Source organism: Penicillium waksmanii (genome assembly GCF_028829765.1).
Source record: "Penicillium waksmanii strain IBT 27052 chromosome Unknown utg000010l:1.0-3698451.0:1.0-3701458.0, whole genome shotgun sequence".
Taxonomy (NCBI): domain Eukaryota; kingdom Fungi; phylum Ascomycota; class Eurotiomycetes; order Eurotiales; family Aspergillaceae; genus Penicillium; species Penicillium waksmanii.
The window spans coordinates 1,339,893-1,366,301 of NW_026643256.1; the positions used below are offsets into that span (position 1 = coordinate 1,339,893).

At 51.7% G+C, this 26,409-nt stretch overlaps 10 protein-coding genes across 10 annotated transcripts; 2 read left to right on the forward strand and 8 right to left on the reverse strand.

Annotated features, from left to right (window-relative positions):
• Positions 1-837: 837 nt before the first annotated feature.
• N7481_012467 (uncharacterized protein) lies at positions 838-1,348 on the reverse strand (the record flags this gene model as incomplete). Its single annotated transcript, XM_057271686.1, has 2 exons — positions 838-1,048; positions 1,113-1,348. 2 exons carry the CDS (start codon positions 1,346-1,348, stop codon positions 838-840), a joined length of 447 nt encoding a protein of 148 aa, XP_057115874.1.
• A 7-nt stretch (positions 1,349-1,355) lies between these two features.
• Positions 1,356-2,232, reverse strand: N7481_012468 (Peptidase M54 archaemetzincin; the record flags this gene model as incomplete). Its single annotated transcript, XM_057271687.1, has 2 exons — positions 1,356-1,772; positions 1,939-2,232. The coding sequence occupies 2 exons, from the start codon at positions 2,230-2,232 to the stop codon at positions 1,356-1,358; spliced, it is 711 nt and encodes a 236-aa protein (XP_057115875.1).
• A 1,678-nt stretch (positions 2,233-3,910) lies between these two features.
• Positions 3,911-5,823, reverse strand: N7481_012469 (Mis12-Mtw1 family protein; the record flags this gene model as incomplete). Its single annotated transcript, XM_057271688.1, has 5 exons — positions 3,911-4,478; positions 4,533-4,701; positions 4,757-4,924; positions 4,991-5,530; positions 5,622-5,823. 5 exons carry the CDS (start codon positions 5,821-5,823, stop codon positions 3,911-3,913), a joined length of 1,647 nt encoding a protein of 548 aa, XP_057115876.1.
• An 867-nt stretch (positions 5,824-6,690) lies between these two features.
• Positions 6,691-10,493, reverse strand: N7481_012470 (putative phosphatidylserine decarboxylase Psd2; the record flags this gene model as incomplete). Its single annotated transcript, XM_057271689.1, has 8 exons — positions 6,691-6,864; positions 6,939-7,690; positions 7,760-8,203; positions 8,308-9,258; positions 9,332-9,770; positions 9,853-10,068; positions 10,190-10,234; positions 10,350-10,493. 8 exons carry the CDS (start codon positions 10,491-10,493, stop codon positions 6,691-6,693), a joined length of 3,165 nt encoding a protein of 1,054 aa, XP_057115877.1.
• Positions 10,494-11,438: 945 nt separating this feature from the next.
• On the reverse strand, positions 11,439-13,004 carry N7481_012471 (putative MFS glucose transporter; the record flags this gene model as incomplete). The annotated part of the gene is made up of 2 exons (XM_057271690.1): positions 11,439-12,839; positions 12,909-13,004. 2 exons carry the CDS (start codon positions 13,002-13,004, stop codon positions 11,439-11,441), a joined length of 1,497 nt encoding a protein of 498 aa, XP_057115878.1.
• A 531-nt stretch (positions 13,005-13,535) lies between these two features.
• ssn3 (cyclin-dependent serine/threonine protein kinase SSN3) lies at positions 13,536-15,151 on the forward strand (the record flags this gene model as incomplete). Its single annotated transcript, XM_057271691.1, has 3 exons — positions 13,536-13,590; positions 13,881-14,016; positions 14,083-15,151. 3 exons carry the CDS (start codon positions 13,536-13,538, stop codon positions 15,149-15,151), a joined length of 1,260 nt encoding a protein of 419 aa, XP_057115879.1.
• A 430-nt stretch (positions 15,152-15,581) lies between these two features.
• N7481_012473 (putative metaphase-anaphase transition protein (Mlo2)) lies at positions 15,582-17,373 on the reverse strand (the record flags this gene model as incomplete). The annotated part of the gene is made up of 4 exons (XM_057271692.1): positions 15,582-16,145; positions 16,225-17,097; positions 17,166-17,220; positions 17,282-17,373. 4 exons carry the CDS (start codon positions 17,371-17,373, stop codon positions 15,582-15,584), a joined length of 1,584 nt encoding a protein of 527 aa, XP_057115880.1.
• Positions 17,374-18,028: 655 nt separating this feature from the next.
• On the forward strand, positions 18,029-20,914 carry N7481_012474 (MCM DNA helicase complex subunit MCM2; the record flags this gene model as incomplete). Its single annotated transcript, XM_057271693.1, has 4 exons — positions 18,029-18,137; positions 18,206-20,511; positions 20,582-20,751; positions 20,833-20,914. Coding segments are annotated over 4 exons (2,667 nt in total), but the record flags the coding sequence as incomplete, so codon positions are not given.
• Positions 20,915-22,005: 1,091 nt separating this feature from the next.
• Positions 22,006-23,801, reverse strand: N7481_012475 (Pal1 family protein; the record flags this gene model as incomplete). The annotated part of the gene is made up of 5 exons (XM_057271694.1): positions 22,006-22,784; positions 22,841-22,959; positions 23,013-23,284; positions 23,338-23,573; positions 23,747-23,801. The coding sequence occupies 5 exons, from the start codon at positions 23,799-23,801 to the stop codon at positions 22,006-22,008; spliced, it is 1,461 nt and encodes a 486-aa protein (XP_057115882.1).
• A 1,843-nt stretch (positions 23,802-25,644) lies between these two features.
• Positions 25,645-26,277, reverse strand: N7481_012476 (uncharacterized protein; the record flags this gene model as incomplete). The annotated part of the gene is made up of 1 exon (XM_057271695.1): positions 25,645-26,277. One exon carries the CDS (start codon positions 26,275-26,277, stop codon positions 25,645-25,647), a length of 633 nt encoding a protein of 210 aa, XP_057115883.1.
• Between the last annotated feature and the right edge of the window lie 132 nt (positions 26,278-26,409).

The following is a 26,409-nucleotide window of genomic DNA, read 5'->3' on the forward strand; positions in this document are numbered from 1 at the left end:
TATTGAACTTTCACACAACTGTGTTGGACAAAGAATCTCCGGTCGCTGCTCTATCCCTCCAGCAACCGAGGCGGGGGCTTGCTTGCTGTTTTTACTCTTTCTTTTTTTAAACCTTTCATCTGTTTCGTTGTTATTACGCAACAACTTTCCGTGGTGCAGTTTTCACGTCGTGAAGCATGGAGCATGAGGAGTTACTGTGGAGAGCGGCTTGTTGTCATACCCTTTATTTTCCTACCGTCTCTCGCTTTTCTTTGAAACAAAACCTCGCTCTTCGTCCCTCATCGACAAAGTCTATATCGACTCACCAAACTCGGACTTTCATCCGGACATACATAGAAGATACGATCTCTACGAGTCACGACCAAAATCATCGAGGCCCCCCTTTTTATTTCGCGCTCACTCTCTCTTGATATCTACATTGGTCACTTGATTTATTTATCTTTCCTCTTTCTCTGAGGTCTCATTCCTTTTCCATCTCATTTATCTCCAGCAAGAATACGAGCGCTGGCGTGTTTGGGATCTGCTATTGCTTGTTGCTAGTTCTCTCTCCTCTCACTTTATTTTTGCATTGGGCCAACAATTTATGATATTAGTGCTTTTTCTTTTGCTTTTTGTGTTCGTGCTACTACCTGTTCACTCTGCTGTATACATCAACCTTATTTGGGAGTGAGATATTGCTCATACCAGCTTACTATACGTTTCTTGTGCGCTCGTCCATAATGCCGATTACGACTCACCACAGACGCCTCCTCCTCAGGGAAGTGAAATAATTGATTCTATATTCGATATGTACTAAGTAATCCAAACAACCCACTGGCAAATTACAAATCCTCCTCGTCAACCAAACCACCATCCAAGTCCAACCTCCCCCCTAATCCACGCCCCAAAAGGCGCAAAGAAAAGCGACCCCTTAAGATAATCACTCTCACAAAACTCCAACAAAGCCCGATACCGCACTTCCCCAGACGTAGAAGCCACATAAACGACCTTGGCCAAATCAGCAGGACACAAGTAAGGCGGCTGTCTCGCATCTTCACGAACAGATGCACTCCCCTACTTCGAGCAAGCGTAATAAACGCAATGCGTTATTCCAAAACAATGCCCCAATTCACGGCTCGCAGTGCGACACATTCTCCCCAGCCAAAGCGCCGACTGTTCTAACGAAGAGAGAGGCGAAAGGGGCGCGAGAGATCGATATAATTATATCGCTTGCTTCATTGGTCCGAGGGGAGGGTCTAGTGGCGATGATAGGATCGCCGCACTGCGTGTTCTGGGTGTTGGACGGGGTCTTTTGGTTTCGTGTGCTAGGTGGGAATTCATATGTTCCTCGCAGTGGGAGGCTGGCCATGAATGTGTCAATGACGGTCGATGTTTTGGATGTTATCTAGGGTGGGGTTATACCGGGCACTTGATATGACTGCGACGCGTTTACCATGGTTTGCCTGTCCGCAGATAAATGTGTCGTTTTCGTTTTCGTAGGGATCCATGTTTGTGAGGAGGACTAGGGCGTATGCGTCTTCGGGAAGAAACTCACCGGCTGTGGAGTGGAGATCCGTAATATCTAGCTGGGCCTTGTAGATATTTTCGGGTGCAGGGCGGGTTCGGATGCGATGGCACTCATCGCCACGTTGAAGGCCGATATACTCTGGCAATCCGGTCTTGTGTTTTGATAGATCTAGTTCCCAGGGTACGAAACGTAGGCTTGACGATGGTAGTATCTTGACTTCCAAGCCGCGATAGAATACTGCATGATGATAGTGGTGGTGGTGGGCCTGGGAGTATTGCCAGCACTGCTATCGGTCCTCGTCCTCTTCGTGATCAAATCGCCCGTCCTTCCTTTGCGTTCTGTGTGAAATGCGTAGCTGAAGCAGCTCTTCGTCCTCCTGCCGGTGCTGTTCCTGTGGTCGAATGTGACTGGGACTGTTCAAACTCGATTACAGGAACAGCACCGGCAGGAGGACGAAGAGCTGCTTCAGCTACGCATTTCACACAGAACGCAAAGGAAGGACGGGCGATTTGATCACGAAGAGGACGAGGACCGATAGCAGTGCTGGCAATACTTCCAGGTCCACCACCACCACTATCATCATCACCATCATCTCCACCCCCAGCTCCAGCTCGACCTTTACCTTTGGCCGCATGACGACCACCCCGACGACTACCAGCAGGACGAAAGGCACCTGCAGGCGGAGGACCACCGATAACAGCAGGTGCAGGACCAGCAGCAGACATATCGAAAAGATGATGAAACGAAGATGAAAAGCAGAATCTTGAGGAAGATAAAGATGAGAAAAAGTGAGAGTTGAGGACACGAAGGAGGAGGCTTTTATCTTAAGATATCAAAGAGATCGCGTTCTTTGTTTACATTTGCGTGCAAACGCACCCAAAGCGGCACTGGTCCTAAAGCCTTTGTTCGACATGACGCCATTCAGCTTCGGTCGTCTGATCTGATTTTAACCTCAATGGACGGTCGAGTCGACCATCTCTGAAAGAGGAGGATGAATTGTCACGGGATTCGAAGTATGCGATACCCCGGACTCTCGGGGCCGACTCATGGGCGAATCCCCTTTGAGTCACCTGCATATCGATATCCACCCGAGCCCTGATGTATTTAAGATCTCATAAGCATTCAGGATTCTTGAACTCTTCAAGAATCAGTCTATGTACCAACAGTCCAATCTGATCTCTAGCTTGACAACTTAGCGAGGTAATCTTGAATATCGTTTGGTTGGGGGTACTTTGTATCATTCCCTCCCCTGTGAAATTGTAGTGGCGTGCTCCATTCATGCAAGAACTCGACTTCGGAATCAATATCTGGACTTGCCACGACATAGATCGTTTTTCTGCTGGCGGTGATTAGGTTACGGTATTTCGAATATTTCCACTCCTGGAAACTCTGGGTCTATGCATCGCGGTCTGAGGCGAGATGGTCACCCGGCAACATCAGCGGAGCAGGAAATGTCTCCGGGTCATCGTTCAAGAAATTCTAGTCCTACTTTTGTTCAATTGGATTTGATGCTCTGATGGCTGTGGCACGTTCTCGCCGAGTTCGGGGTCGAAATGGTGCCTTGGTCGCGCTGGGAGATACGGAAAAGCAGACTGATGCGTGGTCGCAACTTGGCTATGAAACAGTCATCCTTGCAGGTAGATATTATGAGGCGTTTTCTTCTTTCTTATTCTATGAGGTTGGGGATGACAGTGAGACGGGGGCCAGTTGAGCCGCGTTGTTTGCGGGGCAACGAGTTTAGGGTTAGCGTGAAACAACTGCAGGGCACGTTGTTGTGTTCCTCGAGTTAAAATGGACATGAACTAGTACAGTATCTGCAGCCTATGAGGATTAAGTTGATTATTCACTACACTCAAGAGAGACAGACAATTGCGTAATTGCTATAAGCCAAGCTATACCATTAAAACTGAAATTTGTGTTCAATCAATGGTCGATCGACCATGCTCAATTCAAAGCTAACTACTATGCAAAGCCGCAAAAGCAGGCTCCTTCGAAGTGGAAAAAAGGTCCCATATTGAATCCCATCGCGCGGTATATTAGACATCACCCAACACCCGGAACTCCAGCGCTTGCAGAAACGATTGCAATGCACAACATCACAGTGCAGTTCAATCCAGTCCTTGCTCGAACCCGAACTCGACGCCCATTGTGCCGTGCCATTGCTCGCACAGCCGAGTGGCTCATCATCATATCAGTCCATGCATCGCCAGGGCTGTAATGAAACCGAGAAGAGCAAAGACAGCAACATAAACAAAACAGAAAAGAACAAAGAAGTCGCTGAATAAGATCGAATCAGGTTAAAGAAAAGAAAAGAAATCCCCGCTTGCATCAAACACCCGTGGAAACATGCCAGTGTCTCACTCGTATTCAACTCAACAAGTAATAATAAGCTGTATTGCGTTACTATCGTCTTTCAACCCGGCTAAGAGCTCCAAGTATAAGGCCCAGATCTTGCCTCGGCCGCGGCTGTGACGGGGCCACGCGTGAAGAAGATTGGATCTCGGTGTCCTCGCCTTCGATCGCAAGATGCTGCTGCATATTTTGCGCATCGCGTTCTTCGAGACGTTGGGCGCAGATGCGTAGGACTTGCGATGAGAAGGTATCGGCTGTAGATCGGTATAATTCGATGTCGTGGAGTCCTGCCGCAAAAGCGTCGAGTGTCGGGGCGAGTCCTGTCGTGATTCGAGAGAGGCGGGCTGAAACATCTGAGGGGGAGATGGAAGAGGGTCGGAGTTTTGAGGAGGTGGATGATTCTTCTTCTGTGGTTGATTCGGGGGGGGTTGAGGGATTTGTAGAGGGCTTGTTGGGAGGGGTCGAGGAGGGAGATATCGATTTCTTCGCGGGGGGGTTCTTCTGCGGTCGGTTTTTGGACCTGGGGGACTTCTTTGGTGGTGGATTTGATTCGGTGTCGATGCGAGGGATTGGCGGTTGTTTGAGAAGAGCATTCAGAGCGTGTCTCTCTTTTTGTAGCCTGTTTGATGGCATTAGCCAGTGCCCTCATTTGCAGTCTCATGAATTTACTCACTTCAGTATTTGTTCCTCCAGCTCCTTAATCTTGTCTGTGTTCTGCACGTTCCTTGGATTGGGTTTCTTGACCACAATCGAGGCTGGATGCAATTCTTCCCGACTGAACCAATCTGAAAGATTTGAGGTCGAGGAGAACTCTTTCTGTAAATCTTCTTGTATAACACGAGCTGAAGAAAAAGTCAGCTTATCAAATTTCCTGGTCTTCATAACAGAAGAGCTTACCAGCAAGATGCGCACTCTGGTCCTCTTGATGAAAGCTTGACGGCTTGTCACCCAATGCACGCGTCGCACACCATATCAAAAGCTGCCGCATCCTGCGCGGCTCAGAAAGACCTTCGTCCGCAATGTGTTTATAAAAGTCGGCCGTGCGAACCTCTCGATGCGGTAAAGCTGTCGCAAAAAAAAAAGTCAGTATTCTCTCTCCTCAGCTGGCACTGGACACCGAATATCACCTACCATTAGAGGCACCCGAGTCGATCAAAGAACTAGCCCTCCGTCCACGCATCTCCGAACTAATCCGTCGCCGTCCTTTGCCCGATTTCTTCCCCCTCAGTTCCTTATTGCGCTGTATGACTGGTGTATCCGCTACCGGCAAGGCAACCTTAGTAGGCTCTGGCGATCTGAAACCATTTGTGTCTGCAGTTTTCGACTTGGCCGGTCGGCCGGGTTTCTTCTTCTTCTGTTCCGGCTGTTCTTCCTGGTGGTCGCGGGGTCGAGCTGAGTGCGTCGCGCGCTCTTGATGATGATCCGGTTCAGAAGACATCGCGCCTTTCGCTGGCCGCCTTGTCGGAAGGTCGATTGATTTCCCCTTCGCCGTTGTAGCTGCAGTCTCCCCCACACGCTTCTTCGGCGGTCGTCCTCTCCGTGGCGTTGATTGTACTGGCGTATTTTCCACGTCGGATGCGGGGTTCTCTGGTACTAATTCCATTGTGGATGTTGGTTTCGACTTCTTTGACGGTACCCTCGCAAATTGAAATCCTTCATCGTCTTCGTAGCCTGTCGCAATTGAAAATGAAGTAGTTAGTTAGTGATTCGCCCTCTTGTCGCTCAAAATCAAACAAACGTCGCTCAAACAAGGCAAACTCACTCGCTTTCCGCTTGCTGTCATTGTTCGTGATTTCTTCCAGGCCCTGTTGATTCGCGCTGTTGCGCGTGCTTCGCCGGGCCCCGCGAGCTTTGCCTGGCGCGGATGCACGCGATTGCGCTTGAGAAGCGGCCATTCCAATCGTGCCCAGCGGTTCGCGGCGCTCTGTTCTTGTTGACGGGGGTGCTAGAACCACGGTGGTCATGCCAGGAGGTGGGTGACGCGAATTGCTAATAAGGGTGAGATGAGATGAATTGGCGCGGGATGCAGTTGGTCCAGTTGGTGAGTGTAGCACCGCGTGTCTGGATGCGCGTTCCTTCGCTTGGGTTGTTATTTCACGGTTCTGTCTCCTGCAGAGAGTGGCGCGCTCGTTGTGCCTCTTTTTCGCGTTGATGTTGATCGCCGTTAGGTCGTTGCTAGGCCAGATTTCGAGGGTTCAGGGTGTTGGGTCGGATTGGATCGGATGAAAGTGGGTAATGATAGTGCCCAGGTGAGTGAGTGCAGTCACATTTGCAGAGGTCCAGGTGAATCAATGAATCACGCCCGCAAAGTCTCAAGGTGGCTGCGGGCGGCAAGGGAAGCGCAGATGGTGGGTTGGAGGGATTCGGGCACGCGGTTGTTTTGGTCGGGGCGCGTGGGCCGCTAGTCTATTTTCGGCAGCCCCTCTCTAGGTATTTCCGGAGTACTACATGAATAGTAGTGTATATTACTATGTACATTCATGAGTGCACTACGTAATGGTTGACATGACTGACAGTTCAGTAGCTTATAATAATGTTGATTTCCATATTCATTTTAAGCCCCGTAAGGGACAATGCGCGTATGATGTTAAAATAAACGCTTATGTGCAGTACCCTCAAACAAACGCCAATATTGCACATGGGACAGGGACAGGGACAACACTAATAAAAAAGGAATCAAAGATCTTAATATGTTCAATGAAGAAGGCTGGTCGAAGTTGGTTGAACCTAGCCCCTTGATGCAAAGAGAGAGGGAGGTGAAGGGGGAAGGGAGGAGGTAAAGGAGGGGAAGAAGTGGGACAGAGAAGAAAGAAAGAAAAGCAGATCATTGATCATTGCATCGCAGCATCCACCGGGGCAGGATCACGGGGGGCAGACGAACTACCCTCAATGCGCCGCTTGGCTTCTTCCATATCTTCGAGAGTGACATTCTCTGCGTCCTTGGGCATATCTGGTTCGAATTGAGGAATATCAGGGCTGTGCCCAACTGACATGCCGACTCGAATCTACATTGATGCAGGTCAGTTATTTGCGCAACACATGGGTTGGGGGAACTCGGAGTGTGGGAAATCCATCTTACCAGTGTCTCCAAACGACCCCTGGAGTTATCCACCAAATCCTTGTCGAAATTGATCACTCCCTCTTCAAACAAAACGAGAAGAGTAGAGCCACCAAACTTGAAATAACCAAGCTCCTCCGCTCGAGAAACCTTCTCGCCAGCCTTGCGCGTAATGACCGTACTACCGACCATCATGGCTCCAACACAGATAACCATCACACGGCCATGCGCAACGGAATCAATAGGGACAAGAACACGAACATTTTCGCCGTACACATCAAGCGCGGAGCGGACGGCCATTGGGTTGACCGTGTAATACTCACCCTCGATGGTTTTCGGCTCACCCATCACCCCGTCAACAGGGATGTGGAAGCGGTGATAGTCTTGCGGTGCAAGGCGGAACACACCCACCGCACCGTTGTGGTATCGGGCCGCATCTTCAGGGTAGGCGTTTCCAAGTAATCTTTCGACGGAGAACTCTCGGCCCTTGACCCAAATACTAGTCGCCTCGTCGATACGATCAAAGACCACAGAGCGACAGTCGGCGGGGGATACAACAATCTTGGGCTCATCGGGGGCGGAGCAGGGACGAGCCTCGGGTTTCAATGCGCGGTAAAAGAATTCGTTGAAATTACGGAACTTTTCAATAGGTTGCAAAACCTCGGACATGTCCAATTGATGGAAATTGATAAAGTCCTTGATTTGGGCGGCCGAGGCGGGATCGTCGTACTTTCGGCCCTGTTTGACACTAAGCGAACGTAGAACGCGACGGACTAAGGGGGATGCCATGATTAGATTCTCGCACCGGTATTAACTGAGCGTTGGGTGTTGTTATAACTTACTTCTCTTCTTCTCCATGTCCCTGCTCTTGAGACCCTTGTAAAGTAGTCGGATTCCCAGTCGGACATAAACACTCATACGTTCCTCGTTAATCTGGCCGGTAATACGATCTTGAACCAAAATGTTGGCAGAGTTGGCACCAAGGCGATAACCACCGTAAGAGATCTTCGTAATGACCTTGGAGTACCATTTGCGCTGAGCCTGACTGGAAGTCACGAATCCACCCATGACGAGATTGTCGACCTGGCGCCAGTCACGACTGGCACATGTTGCAATATGAGTAATAATATCCGCATCGGATCGTTTCGAAAGACGAGGCTGGTGGCAAAGCGGACATTCGCGGATCTCCACGACGTGCTCCTCACCTCTCTCATCGGCTAGATCGCCTGGGCGAAGGTCTTCCTCGTTCGAACTGGGCTGCTCATCACTATTCAAAGTCGGGACGGCTATTCCATTGGGGTTAGCGGTTGACGAAAAGGCGGCGTTCGGTTCCGAAGCGAAGTCATCGCTGCTAGATTGCTCCTCACTTTCTTGACTTCCGACTGATGACGGTCCCAGGGGGGGGGTCTCTGGGGCGGCAGGGAGGAGACAGAGTTCTTTCTCTGCAGTGCGCGCAGGGTGTCTTCGAGGCATATCACCGCTTGATCGAAGCTGAGATCAGCGGTCTCGCTGGTTTCGTTCTCAGTGCTGAAGCGGTCGAAAAAGCTATCGATTGTTGATTCTTTCAGGGTGGAACCCAGAGTATCAAGCATCGTAGTCATTTCGACCTTATCAATACGACCGCTGTCATCGGCATCGTATTGTCTGAGCATCAACAGCCAGAACTGCTGGCGCAAAGCGCTATAGGGTAGATACTTCGCTTTGACATGCAATTCGGGCGAGTGCTTGTCTTCCCACCGTTCTCGATTCTTCAGTGTCAGGGGGATCGTGTACGCCCTCAGGCCCTCCTCGTCCGGTATGGGAAGCGGGTCTGCTATTGTCTCGCTCGAAGCGATTGGAATCTGTAGGGTACTGCTGCTGCTGTCGACGCCGGACAACTCGTCTGGGACAGATGTAGGTGCTTTGTTGGCCAAGTCACCAATGGACTGTGTGACGGACGCCGAGGAGCTGCGGGTCTTGAATACAGGTCTGCTCATCTTGGAAAGATTTGATGAAGATGGCGAAGGGCTGACGGCAAAGCGAGGACTATACTTTGCCGCCGGGCTAGGCTCATCCAACTCTACAAAATGATACAGACCTGTCTCGGGGTCGGTTTCAGGACCAGACTGGATGAGGGATTGCAATGGGAAGCTCGCGGAGGCGACAAAGTCATTGCCTGAAAACTTGTCCCGGTCCATTACCGTGAAGCTGATTAGATAGTTCTGCTCGTGCCGCATAACTTGGAAGACCATTTTCTCATGGTAAATGGGATTTAGGTTGTGGCGCACGACGGGGGTTCGAAGTGTTTTCCTCCCCAGAGAGGTAACCACGAAGGGATCCATGTCAAATGAAGTTCGTGTCACTGGATGAAGCAGCAAATTAGTATTCTGGGTCTCGTCTGTAAAGGGTTGCCACGGAGTGCCAATCTGGCTTACCGTTTTTCTCAGGGGGAAGATCAGTGACTTTGACGATCTCCATAAACATAATACCCTGAACACCGGTCCCTGATCCCGAGAATTGATATGCGCGTGCAGCCAAGGATTTGCGGCGCAAACGAGCCAGTCGCAACCGCCTCCGACGCTTCTCGACAATCTCGGGCTTAGTCTGATCGTCGGTTTCGTCGGAGGTCTCCTCGTCCAGGTCCAGCTCGTCCAGGTCGGCGGTAGGTATCTGATCCAACGGGTCATCCTCCTCACCAATGCACGCCAAGTTTCTAAACTTGCGATATGTGTCCGTGGGCGAGGCTCCGGGGAAGGCAGAGTCGGAAAGAGAGAACTGGAGCAGGATTTCGCCCGACACATTGCTGTCCTTCTTCTTCTTCTTTCGGGTGGAGCGACTGGAAAGTCGTTTCGACTTGAGATTGTACCATTTGGGCTATCATTGCAAAGGGTGTCCACTGTCAGCTATTGCACCACACGGAGAAAGTCCAATTGGAGTAATTTCCTGACACACTCACCTGTTGGCAAACCTGCCCATCCTGAAAGATGTCTTCCAACGCGATATCGAACTCGCCCATGTAGTCCTTGCCAAATCGATCGTGATCCCAGCAGATACATTCCAACAGTGGGACGCCCAGCACGGGCATTTCAAACGACACGTTCCATTCCGGGTTCAGGGTTTTGGATATTGTTGGGGTGGACTGTTTGGCGTCTCCCAATGTGACCACCAAATACTGTGCGGGGGCGGAAAGATTGGTGTCAGCGAGATCGCGCGGATTGGATTGGATTTGCAGAGCCCGGACAGAGCCGGACACAGCGAAAGGGAAGAGCCTCGATTGTCAAGCGCGTACTTACCGGATCACTTGTGCCACCTCGATCCTTGGGAGCCAGATTTCGACCCTAGCAGCAACAATGGCGTCAGAAAAGCGGTCGCGGTGTGGAACTGAGGGGCAATTGCCATTGCCATTGACCTCCCAGTTTGCCTCGGTGGGAGAGGCGGCGAAACGAAACATACCTTGATGACGGTCACCTTGAGCAATAGAGGCTTGGGTTCATTCGATCTCAAGGGACTGGTACTCCTGCTCTGTCCCGGTGTTGAGCTCGCACTTCTGGCGGAGAGGTGCGAGCTGAGGCGCTGCGGGAGTGGCAGGCGGACCATGGCGGATGAGGACAGCAAAGCAGAACGGGAATGGGAAAAGCAGAGAAGAGAAGAGAATGGGAAGAAGAAGACGAAGAAGAAGAAAAGGAGAGGGAGAGCACTAGAGAGTATTCCTGATTGGGATTCAGAGTGGCTCCCCCTGGAAGTTTACCCAAGTGGTCGGTGAGAGTGGCTTGGAGTTAGTGTTGTTTGTGTTTCCCCTCGTTCTCCAAGACCACCAGAAACCCCAGGCTTATTTTTATTTGGGGCGATCTGCTCGGGTCGATCGCGATGGAAAGACAAAGAGCCAAGACTTGGTGCCACCCAGAACCAACAGTTGGACTGGAGATTGGAGATTGGGGGAGGGGGGGAGTGGGTAGTTTGGAAGTCTGGAGTACAAGCACCACTGGTAGATACGGAGTGTGAGAAAAGAAAAGTAACACGGGATATGCTAATAAGAATTGCAAATGGAATTCCCCAGGGTCCGAAGTGGAAAGACACAGTGGACCCCTAAAGCGTTGAGAAGGGAAAGGTCCGAGAGCAAAAGAACGAAACGAGGGCAAATCGTGGGGCGAGACATTTTATTTAAAAATGGTGTATTTCTTGATAACAATAGACGTCAAGGCTCCACATCCCCTCCACTAGAAACATGGAAACATGGATGCCTTGTCTGTCCGGCGGTCTGCCTTGCTTCTACTTCTTGGTATACTCCTTGGTATATACTACATACTACGCACTACATAGCATCATATGGCATCAGCCTTGTGTGCCCCACGATACCCCGCAATCTTTCATGCGAGGAGGCAATGAACATACAATCTCATACTTGCAGTGCAGTGCTCACTCGAGACTCGGACTAATCCGGATGCAATAGGTCTAACTTGATTGGTGAAGCGAGCCACTGACACGCATACCGAGACCGAGACCTAGACCTAGACCTAGCCTAGCTTATACTCGTAGGCTTAGCTAGTCCTGCCGACGGTCCACTCGTCCCCAAACTTCGTCCACGTTGGCCTTGCCCTTGGTCTCCGGGATCCTACGCTGAATGAATATAATAAAAATTCCCGCCATCGCCGCAAACACCCAGTAAACTTTGCCTCGGCCTCCGAGCGCTTCATTCAACACGGGGAAAAACTGCGCAACCACAAATGTGGCAAGCCAGTTCGCCCCCAGCGCCCAACTCTGCGCTGCTCCAACCGCCTCAGGGCCGACCAGTTCGGATGCCAGGATGAACGGGACGGGGCCCAGCCCTACAGCAAATGACGCGACAAACAAGAGAGCGGCGATGGCCGCCGCAATCTTGATATTGAAATAGATACCCAATGCCAAGAGGATCGAACTGCAGCCCATACCGGCAATACTGAGCAGCAGACAAGTTTTCCGTCCGATCCGATCGGGCAAGGGTGAGCACGCGAGCGTCATGATTAGATTGATAGCGGAGATCAAAATGGTCAACAGTGCGGCTGTACCGGGCAGGATACTTTGCAAAAGGGAAACACTGTACATAACAATGCTATTCACGCCGGTGAATTGCTGGGCAACCATAATGCCAACCACCGCGATGATAGCCGGTCGATAGTATGGGTCTCGAACCGCCTCCATCATTGTGACTGCCGCCTTTTGTTCATCTTCACTTGCCGGGGCCGGGGCGAGTAGAGATTCCTCCTCGCCAGACGTAGGAGTAGTAGCATTGTTACTCGCAGGGGTGCTCGCAGGTGTGCTCGTAGCCCGCCAACTGGCCATCTCCGCTTCAATATCCGCATTCCGGCCACGGATGCGTTGCAAGACCTTGCGTGCCTGGCCCGTCCGCTGATGCTCGGCAAGCCATTTCGGACTCTCGGGTATCATGAATAGGCCAAGGAGCTCCAGTACCCCTATAAGACCAGCAACGGCGAGAATCAGCCGCCAAAGGCTGTCGTGACTCCAGAAATAGCCTAATGTTTGAGTAAGCAGGATCCCAACATTGGTCATCACCTGTGTAAAAGCCCCAAAGAACCCTCGCGACTGGGGAGGTGCAATCTCGGATACATAGATGGGGCCGACGACGATCGCTGCGCCTGATCCGATTCCAGAAAGAAATCGCCCCAGTGCGAGGAGCGGAATGGCAGGGGCGAAGGTCTCAGCCACGGGGCCCAATATGAAGAAAATGGTCGTCGCTTGGAGTGCTATCCGACGTCCATATTTAGTGGACACGGGGCCAGCTAGCAAGGCTCCCACGAAGCCTCCAATGGTGTAGATGGAGGAGACCAGGCCAAACTGGGACGGGTTCATTGGAAGGCATTGCGGCAGGCCATGAAAGGTCGCATCGGTAGCACCGATGGATTTCTTTTCGCAGGTGACAACAGCTTGAGGGGCATTCAGTTCGGCCTGATGGAAGAGCATTTCGTTAGTCAACAATTTCCAGTGGTGTTCCCCCGCAAGTAGGGTAATACATACCAAGTGATAACCAAATTGAAGCGGACCCAAGGTAGCGATAAACACCAGGAGAACCAGATAAGGGGTGACCTGCGACTGTGTCGACTGGCCGGCCATGTTTAGGAGTATGAGAGGTTCATAGGGGGGATGAAAAGAGGGGATGAGGTTGAGTGTAGGCTGTCACGAAGGGAGGTTCCACGAAGAATGACGTGCATCGGTGAGGGCGGCCTCCGATAAGCGCGGGCCAAGCCAATCTTCCCAAGGCTAGTCAATCGTCCCATGAGAAGAACTGCTCTCAGTGCCTCTCAACATAGCACTGGTTGTTAGCACAGCACCTATCTCAGGGAAAGGACAATCGCATCAGCTCTCATTGAGCTGAATTACTTACTACCTGCCTGATGGAGTAATTTTCTCCTCACACTTCCCCCCATCTCCCCATCCCCCCCCATCCCGGCCTCACCAATCACCAATGAGTCTGACCAACCCACCTTCCTCCGGCTCGCTCTCCAGAAGGACTGCCACTGTTGGCCCGGGTCCCCCCAAACGCTCCGTCGATGGTAATTATATCACTGGCTTCTCTTTGTCTTTGACTTTCACCTGGACCCGGAAGTGATCTTGATCTTGATCTTTGCCCAAACCCCCATCATCATGTTTGGAAAGGGGTTTCCGTTCCACAATTCTGCTGGTGGCTTCCATTCGCGTGGTAATCTCTTCTTCCCTCGAAATAGCTGATGCTTTTTCAATTTATGTCTTTTGTTTTCTATCTCTCTCTGTTACGGCGTGACTCTGGATATTGGGGAGGATTGGCATGCATTTCATTTCCGCTGGTGTATGGTGACCTATATACGCTTCGTTGGGCTGTCTTCGATTGAACGCTTGGATCCGTTGATTTGTCTTCGCTGTTCTCCTCTCTCCAACTCTATGCCGTGGCGAGCTCCAAGCAACCTGGCTAACCTTTCGTCCGATTAGACACTTATGATTCCCGTCCATCAGGAGCTTCCGGGTACACCAGCAAAGTCCGGGTGCGAGACCGATATCATATTGTGGGTTTCATTAGCAGCGGAACCTACGGTCGTGTCTACAAGGCTCTCGGCAAAAATGGGCAGAAAGGCGAATTTGCGATCAAAAAGTAAGTCTAGATGAATACCTGCATCCATTCATTGTAAAAGTCCTTCGCCTAACCCTGCCTCTTCAGATTCAAGCCAGACAAGGAAGGAGAGACGATCCAATATACGGGTCTGTCGCAGTCCGCCATTCGAGAGATGGCCCTGTGCACCGAACTCTCACACGCCAATGTTGTCCAACTGGAAGAAATTATTCTAGAGGACAAATGCATTTTCATGGTATTTGAATACACCGAACACGACCTACTCCAGATCATCCACCACCACACCCAGCCACAGAGACACCCCATTGGCGCCCGGATGGTCCGGTCAATTCTCTTCCAGCTACTCAACGGGCTACTATACTTACACACAAACTGGGTCCTGCACCGAGATCTCAAGCCAGCCAATATCCTCGTCACATCCAGCGGCGCCATTCGCGTCGGCGATCTAGGCCTAGCCCGACTCTTTTACAAGCCGCTCAACTCGCTCTTCTCCGGCGACAAAGTAGTCGTCACAATCTGGTACCGAGCACCAGAACTCCTCCTCGGAAGCCGACACTACACACCCGCAGTCGACATGTGGGCCGTAGGCTGCATCTTCGCAGAACTCCTCTCCCTCCGCCCAATCTTCAAAGGCGAAGAAGCGAAAATGGACAGCAAAAAGACCGTCCCCTTCCAGCGCAACCAAATGATGAAAATCGTCGAAATTCTAGGCCTCCCTCGCAAAGAGTCCTGGCCCGGTCTCACCTCTATGCCTGAATATAATCAGCTACAATCAATGGTCCTCCACCGACAGCCACCACACTACCACCGCGGACCAAACCTGGAGGGCTGGTATCAGAACTGTCTCAAGAATGGCGGATACTCGTCCAGTTCGAGTGTTGGCACGCCTGGCACCGATGGATTCAATCTGCTTTCGCGTATGCTGGAGTATGATCCCACCAAGCGAATTACTGCCGAAGAAGCCCTGCAGCATCCGTATTTCTCGAATGGTGGCCCCGTTAGTGGTGATTGCTTTGATGGTATTGAGAGCAAATACCCCCACCGCCGTGTCACTCAGGACGATAACGATATTCGCTCCGGTAGTCTTCCCGGAACCAAACGTAGTGGCCTGCCTGATGAATCTTTGCTGCGAGCCTCGAAACGACTTAGGGAGTGAGTGAGCAGTGGTTTCTTGGTATGGTGATTGCATAATGACTAGGCGCATCGTGGAATTGTGGTTGGCCGGTTATATGGGTGTTGTGTTTCCAAGCTTCCTTTTTACGTTCATGTCCGGCATCGGCGTTGTGCATTATGGCCTTTTGATACCTTTCGGATGTATATACTACGATCGAATTCCTGTTCTTGGCCATTGAATAAGATTTCTGAAGTTCTCCATACGCCGTAGGTATCCGGATACCTTACCATTCCTCCCTCAACTAGTAATCGCATCCTGATAGTAGATTTGTCCCGTCCATCCCATCCCATCCCATCCCATACCTAAACAAATAAGAACCCCAATTGAAAGTCATACATAAGTAGCAATATCAAGCGCAATCAATACCCTGACAAACAATCCGTTAGCATAAACAAGCATCAAACATATCCCATCAAATGCAAGACTTACCATTCTGCTCACGCCGGCCATCACCACCAGCATCGTCCCCTTTCCCACCACCACCACCACCCATAGCCTCCGCCTGACCGGCAGCATCCTGAATACCCTGCTCATCACCACGAAGTTTCTCAAAATACCCCTTAATATCCTCAGCACTAACAGCCTGCCCACTCTCAGCAAACGGCTTAAGGAAATCCTTCACCTTATCACGGAGGTGGTTATAGATCATAGCACCCTCGATAGCACGCACGCGGTCGACATTGCTGAGCGCAGCCTCGCCGCGCTCGAGAAGACTTCCTGTGCCGGTGCTTGCTGCGGCGTTAGCTTCGCCTTCGCCGTCGTCTGAGAGCGGGGGTTCGTATGTGTCTTCTTCTTCGCGTAGTTGGGGGAAGGGTGCGAGATTTGGGAAACATTCTGCGCAGCGGCAGAGGTGGTCGCGGAAATCTGGTTGGAGGAAGAGGGAGAAGGAGGTTGTTGGTGCTGAGGGGGGAAGTGAGGTGTGCTTTGGTTTGGGGGGGTTCTTCTTCGATTGTGGCGAGGGTGGATTGTTTGATATCTGAAGTGAGGGGTTGTTGTGCTGCTGCTTTTTCTTCTTTCGCTTCTGGTTTGTTGGAGGACTCTTCGTCGATAGTAACAGGCTCTTCTTTTTCTTGCTCTTTGGCTTTCTTTGCAGTTGGCTCTTCTTGGGTGTCATTGTCATCCTCTGCCTTCCGCTTCTTCGAATTCTCAGTTTTCTCTTCTTGTCCCGATGATTCCTTCTTCTCCTCAGTCTTAGAATCTTTAGTCTCATCTACAGCGACCGATTTCTTTTCTAAACCGCCATTCAGAAAAACAGGTGGAAGAAACCCCGGTGTTCCGGCATACTTCTTGAGCCACGGGGCTGAATCGAGACATTTAAAGCAAATGAGTTGCCAGAAATCTTCTTCGGCAGGGAATCCAGGTGGGAGAGGTGTTTCGTCGTCCTCTTCGAGCGCTCTTTCATCGGTGGTAGCATCGCCTCCTCCAATCGGCTCTGTCTTCGCAACGACTCCGTTGGCCTTGTGCCAATCCCTCGACAATCCGATCAGACACTCCGGATGCCACCAGTCTTCGCCACACCCTCCAGTCTCGACAGTCCCAAGACCTAAACATTGGAACATGGTACCCTTCTCCTGGTGAGGATCATATTTCTCTCCACAGCCACAGAATCGATTTCGGAAATTGTGGTTGTATTTGTTGTTCGATGAAGCTTCTTGGGAGTGGACGCCCTTACGGCCGGTCTTTGGGTCTTCGCGCAGTGTGCATGGGGATGTAGTCGGCATACGAGTCGTACCGCAATCGCAAACGAAGCCGCGCTTATTGAAAAGTTCGACAAGGGTGTGTTCGCCGTGGCAGGCGATGGAGCACGAATAACAGACCGCGGCAGGAGTATACGGATCATCGGAGTTATCGGGAACGGGGTTGCATGTGAGGCAAGCGAAGAGGCTCTGGCGTAATGGTCCGAGGTCATGGGTGCATGAGTCGAAGGACTAAATATCGATCAGTGTCAGCTCGGTGGTGATGGGTATGGTATGTATGTCATTCTTGGTGATCTCACATAGGGCAGGATTTCGCGGGCATCAGCTTCCAGCTGTATCTGAGAATCAATGAATCTGGAGAGTATTAGTATGGAATTGCGATCCATCGACGACGCCGCTGTTTGGGTGCGCTCACTCTCTGGCTGTCTGGGAAGTTTGCGAGCCGAAGCTCTCGCGCCGATTTTCGGCTGTCTTCAGCTGGTTGGCGGCTGAGTGTGAGGAATCCATTGTGAGGTTTGCGAAATCACAATTCAGAAATTTGATCTCTTTCAATTCAAACCAGTCAAAAGAGGTGGCAAGCTTGGGAGGTGGCGCTTCCCCAGATGTTGCGGCGAGGCCGAACGCGATGCGCGAAGTGTTTGCCTGGTTTGCAACCTCTCTTACGGTATTCGGCAAATGCAGCATTGACCGTGGGGGTCATGGACTTGAATGCAAGGAGGCAGTCCAGTGCGTCTGTGCGATTTCTTGCTTTTACATGTACTCGTACCTCCTGTCTTAGAAATTCAGGTTATCTATCTATCGCATTGGACGACAGGTTCAATTGCGACATACACAATGTATACCTCCACGTGATGGTCCCAATTGGGCTAAATTGAAACGCGTCGCGTGAATCGACGCGTATGAACCACTTTCACTTTGCAGGCAGGAGCCACTCTGCACGCTCCTTCCTCCCCTTCCTTTCTTCCACTCCGCTAACCACAACCACCGCTTTGGGGTCTTCGAGAAAATTACGATCCCCTTCCATTCCATACGTCTTTCTTCCTTCCATCTCAATCACTCCCTAATATCTCCGATTGAGATAAACAACATAATATGGAGTCAGTTTTCATCCATCAAAATAATAAGAAAAATCTTCTTTGCGCCCGACTAACACCCAAACAGTCCCCTTCGTGCCAGCGACTCGGCCGCAAACCGCGGTCCGAGATCGAACAATCGCAAGCGCGAGAGAGAAGAAGATATTTCCTCTCCTGCCCCATTGCCTCCATCCAGCCGTGAGTCAACCCCCTGTCTCCTGAAATCGCAGGGTCGTGGAAATCATGGAAATTGACAAGATAAACAGCAACCGCACTGGGCTCATCCCCTCCCCCTATGCCATTCGATGAAGACGATGATGAAGATGAAGGCGCCGAGCTCATTCCTGATATCGACGATGTGGACGAGCTGGCTGAAGACGAGGATGGCATTGATCTGTTCGGCGACAACTTCGAGCGGGATTATCGCGATGGCGAAGAAGAGCAATATGCCAATGAGGGATACATCGACGACGACGGAGACCACGATGAAATCGACGCCGCCACTCGTCGTCAACTAGATGCTCGTTTGAACAAGAGAGATCAGGAGCTTGCTAGGCGGCGCCGCATGCCCGCCGCTTTCTTGCAGGATGATGATGACCTGGAGATGGATTTGTCGCGCCAGCCCCGTCGCCGTCGCCACCACTATGATGAGGAACGAGAGGACATTGACATGGCCGATGAGGGTATGGAAGAGCTGTCTCTTGAGGAGTTGGCAGATGTCAAGGCTGCCAACATTACCGACTGGGTCACCCAGCCCCAGGTTCTTCGCTCTATTTACCGCGAGTTCAAGGCTTTCTTGACAGAGTTCATCGACCCTAGCGGTCAATCGGTTTACGGTAACCGAATTAAGACCCTTGGTGAGATCAACTCCGCCTCATTGGAGGTGTCCTACGCCCACCTGAGCGAGACCAAGGCCGCTCTCTCATACTTCCTTGCCAATGAACCTACCGAAGTCCTCAAGGTCTTCGACCAGGTTGCACTCGATGTGACTCTCTTCCACTACCCCCAATACCACGATATCCACAACGAGATCCACGTCCGTATCACTGACGTCCCCATCATCTACACTCTACGTCAGCTGCGTCAATCCCACCTCAACTGTCTGGTTCGCGTCAGCGGTGTCGTCACCCGCCGGACTGGTGTGTTCCCCCAGCTTAAGTACGTGATGTTCCTCTGCTCGAAGTGTGGTGTTACTCTGGGTCCGTTCCAGCAAGAAGCCAGCGCGGAAGTCAAGATCTCCTTCTGCCAAAACTGCCAGTCTCGCGGTCCATTCACTGTCAACACCGAGAAGACCGTGTACCGTAACTACCAGAAGTTGACTCTGCAGGAGTCACCAGGCTCGGTTCCTGCCGGTCGTCTACCGCGCCAGCGTGAAGTTGTTCTCCTGGCTGATCTTATTGATCTGGCTAAGCCCGGTGATGAGATTGAAATCACTGGTATTTACCGCAACAGCTACGACGCCTCTCTCAACAACAAGAACGGATTCCCCGTATTCGCCACCATCATCGAAGCTAACCATGTCGTCAAATCGCATGATCAACTCGCTGGTTTCAATATGACCGAAGAGGATGAGCGGGAGATCCGCAATCTTTCTCGCGATCCCGATATTGTGGACAAGATCATTCGATCTATGGCTCCTAGTATCTACGGACACAGTGATGTCAAGACCGCTGTGGCTCTTTCCCTCTTTGGTGGTGTTAGCAAACAAGCGCAAGGCAAGATGAATATTCGTGGTGATATCAACGTACTGCTGCTTGGTGACCCCGGTACTGCCAAGTCGCAAGTCCTCAAGTTCGTTGAGAAGACTGCCCACCGAGCCGTCTTTGCCACAGGTCAGGGTGCCAGTGCTGTCGGTTTGACTGCTAGTGTTCGCCGAGACCCCCTGACCAGCGAGTGGACCCTGGAAGGTGGTGCCCTGGTGCTGGCTGACCGCGGTACTTGTCTGATTGACGAGTTTGACAAGATGAACGACCAAGATCGTACCTCCATCCACGAAGCCATGGAGCAGCAGACTATCTCCATCTCCAAGGCTGGTATCGTCACTACTCTGCAAGCTCGCTGCTCTGTTCTCGCTGCTGCCAATCCAAACGGCGGCCGCTACAACAGCACCAAGCCCCTCGCACAGAATGTCGATCTGACCGAGCCTATCTTGTCTCGTTTCGATATCATGTGCGTGGTTCGCGATCTGGTCGAGCCAACCGAAGACGAGCGCCTTGCCAACTTCGTCATCGAATCCCACCACCGCGCCAACCCAGCCCGACCCCTGCGAAACGACGCTGGCGACCCCGTCGATGCGGATAACAACCGCATTGACTCTGAGGGCTACCGTATCGACAGGGATGGCCGCCGTCTACCTCTCACCCAAGAAGAGACCGCCAAACGCACCGCCGAGCAGAAGCGCTCCGACGAGGAGAAGGAAGGCGAGATCCCCCAAGAGCTACTGCGAAAGTATATCCTCTACGCTCGCGAGCGATGCCACCCGAAGCTGTACCAAATCGATCAAGACAAGATCGCCCGTCTCTTCGCGGACATGCGCCGCGAGTCTCTGGCTACGGGTGCCTACCCCATCACAGTAAGTCGACTACACATATATCCATGAGCCTCGCAGGCCACGTCCATATACTAACTACCTCCCTCCACAGGTCCGTCACCTGGAAGCCATCATGCGTATCGCAGAAGCTTTCTGCAAAATGCGTCTATCCGAGTACTGCTCTTCAGTGGACATTGACCGCGCCATCGCCGTCACAGTCGACTCCTTTGTCGGCAGCCAGAAAGTCAGCTGCAAGAAGGCGCTCTCCCGTGCATTTGCCAAGTATGTCCAATCCCTCACCTCGCCTTGTTCCATTTCTTTTGTCCCCTTTCTTATTCGGCCCATACTAACGTCTTCGCTCAGGTACACGCTTGCAAGACCCAAGCCGCAGTCCAAGCGCCGTGCGGGTATTCCCGTGTCACGGGGTACCTCGGCTGTCCACTAATCGGTCCGTTGGGTTGGTTCTGTGATTTTCTTTTCAAGTAAAATACCATCTTGTTTGCATGCGGTGTGTATGGCGTTTGTACGGGGCCTTGCTGGTTAGGCCATGATTTAATGAATGAATATGATTTCTTATATTTTTTCTCTACTAGTAGAGTAAAGCTTCATATGCTGTAGTATGTCGTAGTAGGTAACCAATAGCTATTGTAGGTCTGGAGTACCGACGACCGAATCTTGGAATCTTCAACCTAGATATTGATCACCTTCACTGATGAAAGGTGGCGAATATTGGTTTGTCTGTAGGCTGGTTTGGTAAAGATCATGTTTTGGAACTCCTGTGGTTATGAAATGGGTATTATTAGTAGTAGATAATCTGAATGAGTTGACGTGGGGACGTAGCTTCGTACATATTGTAATCCATGGATAGATATGATACTTTTGCGGGGTAGGTGACCAACTGTTACGATTTAAGGCATGCCACAGCTATAAGTACCCTCTTGAAGGTAGTATAGATGTGCGCCATCTACCAATCTGAAATTACAAGTAGTAGTATATGAGTCTCTTAAAGCCTACAAGACCAAAATTGCAAAGGCATACGTCAAATTCATCATGTAAATAAGATGAAAGTGGCTTAGAAAATACAAGAAGCAAGGCTAACGAGAATGAAAGAGAAGACTTGCGCACTAGGGCAATCGTATTCCATGCACTCTCACTCTAGAAAAAAAAAAAAGGGAGAAGAAAAGTCAAGAAATTAAAATCAAATCAAATCAAATCAATCAACCGGCTCCACTGAGAGCAACGCCATGTTGGGCGCCAGAACGCTGACGGCGCCCCAAATGTTGGGTATTACAGAGAAATAACAAATTCATCGTTCCCGGTAAAGGGAATGTGGATATCACCAAGACCCCTGGCATCGATGCGATGCGATGCGATGCGATTCGATGCGTGGCGATGCCAGGGGGCCGGCCTAAATGCGAAGGTGCAAGACGGATAGGATGGGATAAGATGATAACCATGCAGGTCTATCTTTCTTTGCCACAAAACGCAACTCAACTCATCAACTCTTGTCAATCATATTCTCCTAAATGAAATGACTTAGTCACTGGTACGACGCTCAACTCGCGGCTTGCGCAAGCTCTTCATCCGGTTGAGAAACCCGCCACCGCCCGCGTTGAGCTTGTTCTCGTCCGAAGCACGATCGTTGGTAGATTTGCGCTCCAAGCCAGTCGCTTGCTTAGGGCTACTGGAAGAGCGAAGACGACCACCTCCACCTTCCAGGCGCGACTCCTGAATACGCGCCGCCTTCTTGTCATATTCCTCGTCGTAATCCTGGAAGTAAGGGTCCGGCTCGTTGTTGCGGGACGAAGGAGATTGGCTCGAGCCCACGGGCGCCGCTGGCGCAGGCGCAGGGAAGCTTGGCTCTGTGGGGGACATCATTCGACCAGTACCGCTCTTCCCCCGTAACCGCTGGGCGAGACTCTTCTTCCGTGCGAGACCGCCGGAAGGTGCGAGGCCTTGGTCGTTCTCGCTCTGGCGGCGGGCCATTGCTGAGCGGCTTGCGGGCGCACCGTCTAGGAATGTGCTTGTGCCGAGACCAGCGGTTTCGGATCCGTGGATGGGGTCCACGAGGGATCTGGGGTCGAAGCTGACGGTCTCTGTGCCGGTGCGTTGCGCGGCCGAGGTTGAGAAATCGTTGTAGCCTTCTTCCATTCTACCGTGGAAGAGGTTCAGGTCGATGTTGGAGTTATTTGGGCCCGAGCCGCCCAGAGCCATATTCGTAGAGTTCTTTGGGAATGCTTGCATGGGCGCGACACGGGAGCCTTTTCGGTTGCGGTGGGGGTTGCAGGCATCAAAAGGACCGTCATGGTGGAACACTAGATTGAATCAGCAAAGTGCAAAATGGGAGGAATTAGATTAGAGGAGATCTCACTGCCGGTTCCGTAAATACTAGTCACATCCAGCTTATCGATGATGTCCAATCGGCGGTCCTTGCGAGACGAGCGGGACTTGCCATCACGCTGACGTTCACGTTCACGATGGCGGCGTTCCCTTCGGCGGCGCTCATCGTCATCGTCGAAAATCTTGGAGGCCCGCTCCATCACCGAGGACTCGGAATTGCGGCGTCGTCTGCGGGAGCTGCTTTTAGGGGGGGGCCCGAAGTAGCAGCCTTGGATAGGGGAGGAGGATCGGCGAAAATATCGAATGGATCCTTCGGGTCCTTTGGTCGCGATTCTGCGGGGCGCCCTGACGGACGCTCTCTCGGAGGACGCGGGCGGCTAGACGGCCCGCGGGCATCGCGAGAAGCGCTATCGGTGGGAGGTCGAATGCCTCGTGTGGCGGGAGTAGTGGGCTTGGAGCCTAGTGAAAGGTTTTCCTACAACTTATTAGCAAGTCATCCATCACAAGGCCGTCGGCGACAGAACATACGAAGAGGTCGCGGGTATTGTTAGTGGCGTCCGGCTTCTCGGTCGGTGAGAACATGCTGGGTCCGCTCGAAATGCCAGGGGCTGATTGCGGTGAGAGCGCTTCAGTGTCGTCAAGAAATGGGTTCGTCGATCTAGGACGCTCCGGGCGCGAACTGGTAGAGCCGGCAGACGGAGACAGAGCGCGGTTTCGAAAGGGATTGTTGGAGCCAAAATTGGCAGCTGTCGGTGAGACTTGGTCTGTCCAGCAGCGATCGTTTCACGTTAGTTTCTCGTCAATCGGAGGGGTTCTCATCTTTCGATCAGGGGGCGACGGTGGCATTTTTATAGCAACCCGAACAAAGAAACGCCATCAGGGGAAGTACACGAATCGTGGGGCGTTCATTCGTCGCAAAGAAAAGAGCATTACGCACCTGTCTGTGACAGCGAGACGCCGGGCGGGTACCCGAGCGCTGGAGGGGCATTCATGATTATGAGATGAAACGGAGGACGAGTGGAGAGCGATAGTGATGCGTTTGCATCAATCAGAAGGCGGGTAGTAAATGTAGGTGGTGTCGCACGAGTCAACTGGGGGTGGGTAGGTTGGTCGACGATGAAACGGAGAGTGTAGGAGGAGTTGGATGGCAGTGCCAAAAGGACGAGAACAAGAACAAGAAGAAGCCAAGTGCGTCTCGACAGATGGGAAGAGAGAAGAAGGGGGGGGGGGGAGAAAGAGAGTGTGTGGTGGTAAGACAGAGAAGGGGAAGAGGGAAGTGAGTGGGCACGGGATCGACTTGAGGGGGGGGAAGGCGTACGTAAAGAGCGATCGGCCAGGACCGCTTCTTCTTCTTCACAAGGGTCTCTCTTTCTTTCTTGTCTACTTCTACTTCTACTCTTCTCTTCTTCTCTAGGTTCAAGACACACTGATACCCCGACCACATTCATCATGCACATTGCAATCCACTGGATATGCACCACAGGTCTCGATTCTTACGCTAAATGCTGGCCTGCAGAACCTCCCCAGACTTGAATTAGGGTCAGAATCCAGGGGCAAATACCCTCGATCGACAGGGCTCCACCCGCACTGGCGTCCACGGTGGGTGGCGGGCAGATTACATTTTCCCCTTAACAGAGGACACACAGACAAGAGAAAGATCCTTTGACTGGCAGGGGGTTATGCCACAGTCCTTCCAGTCCTTTCCTGCTCTTTACGAGTATACTCCTACAAAGTACTCGGCCCCCAGCCGTTTGGAATGACGTCCGCATTCCCAGCATCCCCCGGTTGATGTCATCTTGGGGCCTGCGGAATGTGGATTCACCGTATTGCTGGCGCACACGCGAGGTGCGGTGCCTCGCCAATTGCGCGATCTCGCACGGCCCCAGAGATCCAGTGCCGCCGGGATACCGGAATATTATGTAGTTGACAGGACGATCTGCTCAACCGCCGCGGTCTCACCTTGGCAGGATCCATGATGACGACGGGCCCCCGAGTATTCAACATATCCCATGTACTCCGTACGAGCTCTTGAGTTCAAGAGTGCCAACCCATCTCTCGGTCCCCTGATGACGTACAGAGAGAGTTCCGGAGTCTGTAGTTTAGGGCGGACACCAAATGCTCATCTGCATTTCGGGTACCTGGGCACTTTGGCCGTGGCCGTGGTACATGTGATCGATCGAACTTGCCATGCATTGCGGTTCACTCGGGGGAAGCAGTTGGGTTCCCAATGGTTTGTGAATTCTGGCCACTGCAGATGGTTCGCCGTCTGAATCGTAATTGGAATTGTAATTGTAATTGCAATCCCTCATGGGCTCACCGCACCGACTCGTTGTGGGTAATGGTGGGTGGGATCGACGCAGGCAGCAAGTGACGGGCCCGAGCTCGGCAATGCACATCCGATGAGACACCTGGGCACCCGTTTGTAGTTACTAGTACTGCTAGTACTACGGAGTACTAAATATAACTTTATTCAGGGTCCGTGGAGTAGTTTTCCGTATAGTATGACATCTTAACCATTCGTATCATTATAGCAGCCTGAGTTCGGGTGGCTATACTAGCTAGTAGCTACTACTAGTAGTACTAGTAGGTATGAATATGTATCCAGGAAGGGTGCAGAATGGTAACTTTGAATGAATTGGTTATCTTGAACGCCACATAAATGATCCGAAATCAATTCAGAGAAGTAACCAGCTCAGAAGTAGATGACCATGAAAAAGAACACCTAGGCAGAAAAGAAACCCCCGCCTAAAGATGCGGAAAAGATAGTGCTAGATTGCAGAGATCCTCGAGATCACCTGGGACGACGTGAAAAAGAAAAGGGCAAGTAATATCCGCTTAAATCGGAGCTTTAGAAACGACATCAGGAAGGGAATGCGGGGAGGAAAGGGAAGAGGAACCGGACTGTTCCATTTCAGTGGTCATAACGGAGTCAAAGGAAAGATTCGTAGGAAAGACTTCTTTCAGTTCGTGCAGAATGTCTTCAGCCCGCGCAGAGCTTGCGAGTTGTATCTCCGTAAGTTCGTGGAAGGCACGGACTACCTCTTGTGGTAGAACTCCAGAGTCCAGCAGACCAGGATTGCGATGAGAGATGCCCCTTACTCTCACGGCCAATTCTCCGAGCACGAATATCTCAGGCCACCATTTCAGAGCGTCGGTTGGGACCGTCTCGAAGAGGTATTTGAAGCGTTTTACCGTTGCTTCAGCGATAACGCATGCTGCAGGTGGGGCGGGATGGGAAGCTTCTTTTAGACCCTTTATCATGTCCGAAAAATCAGCGCGCTGTTCGTCTGTCAGGGTGTTTCCGGTGGAAAGAGGGTTGCCAGTATTCTCAGCCGTGTAGAGGAGACTCCGGTTGTGGGTGTTGGCAGTCGATAACTGTTGAGGATTGGGCCTCGTCGCACTGGTGTCTAACTCGGCTATGGTCGTTCGCTTCACAGGTTGCTTCGAAAGATCCAAGTTTGCTTTCATGATTATCAGGCTGTCGGGGTCCTCTCAAGGTTGTGGAGATGCGTATTAGGGAGAGATGATGGTTTTTGAGGTAGCAGGGAGGTAGTGCTGATGAGATGTGGTGAATCTTGCGATTCTCAGAGATGATGGTTG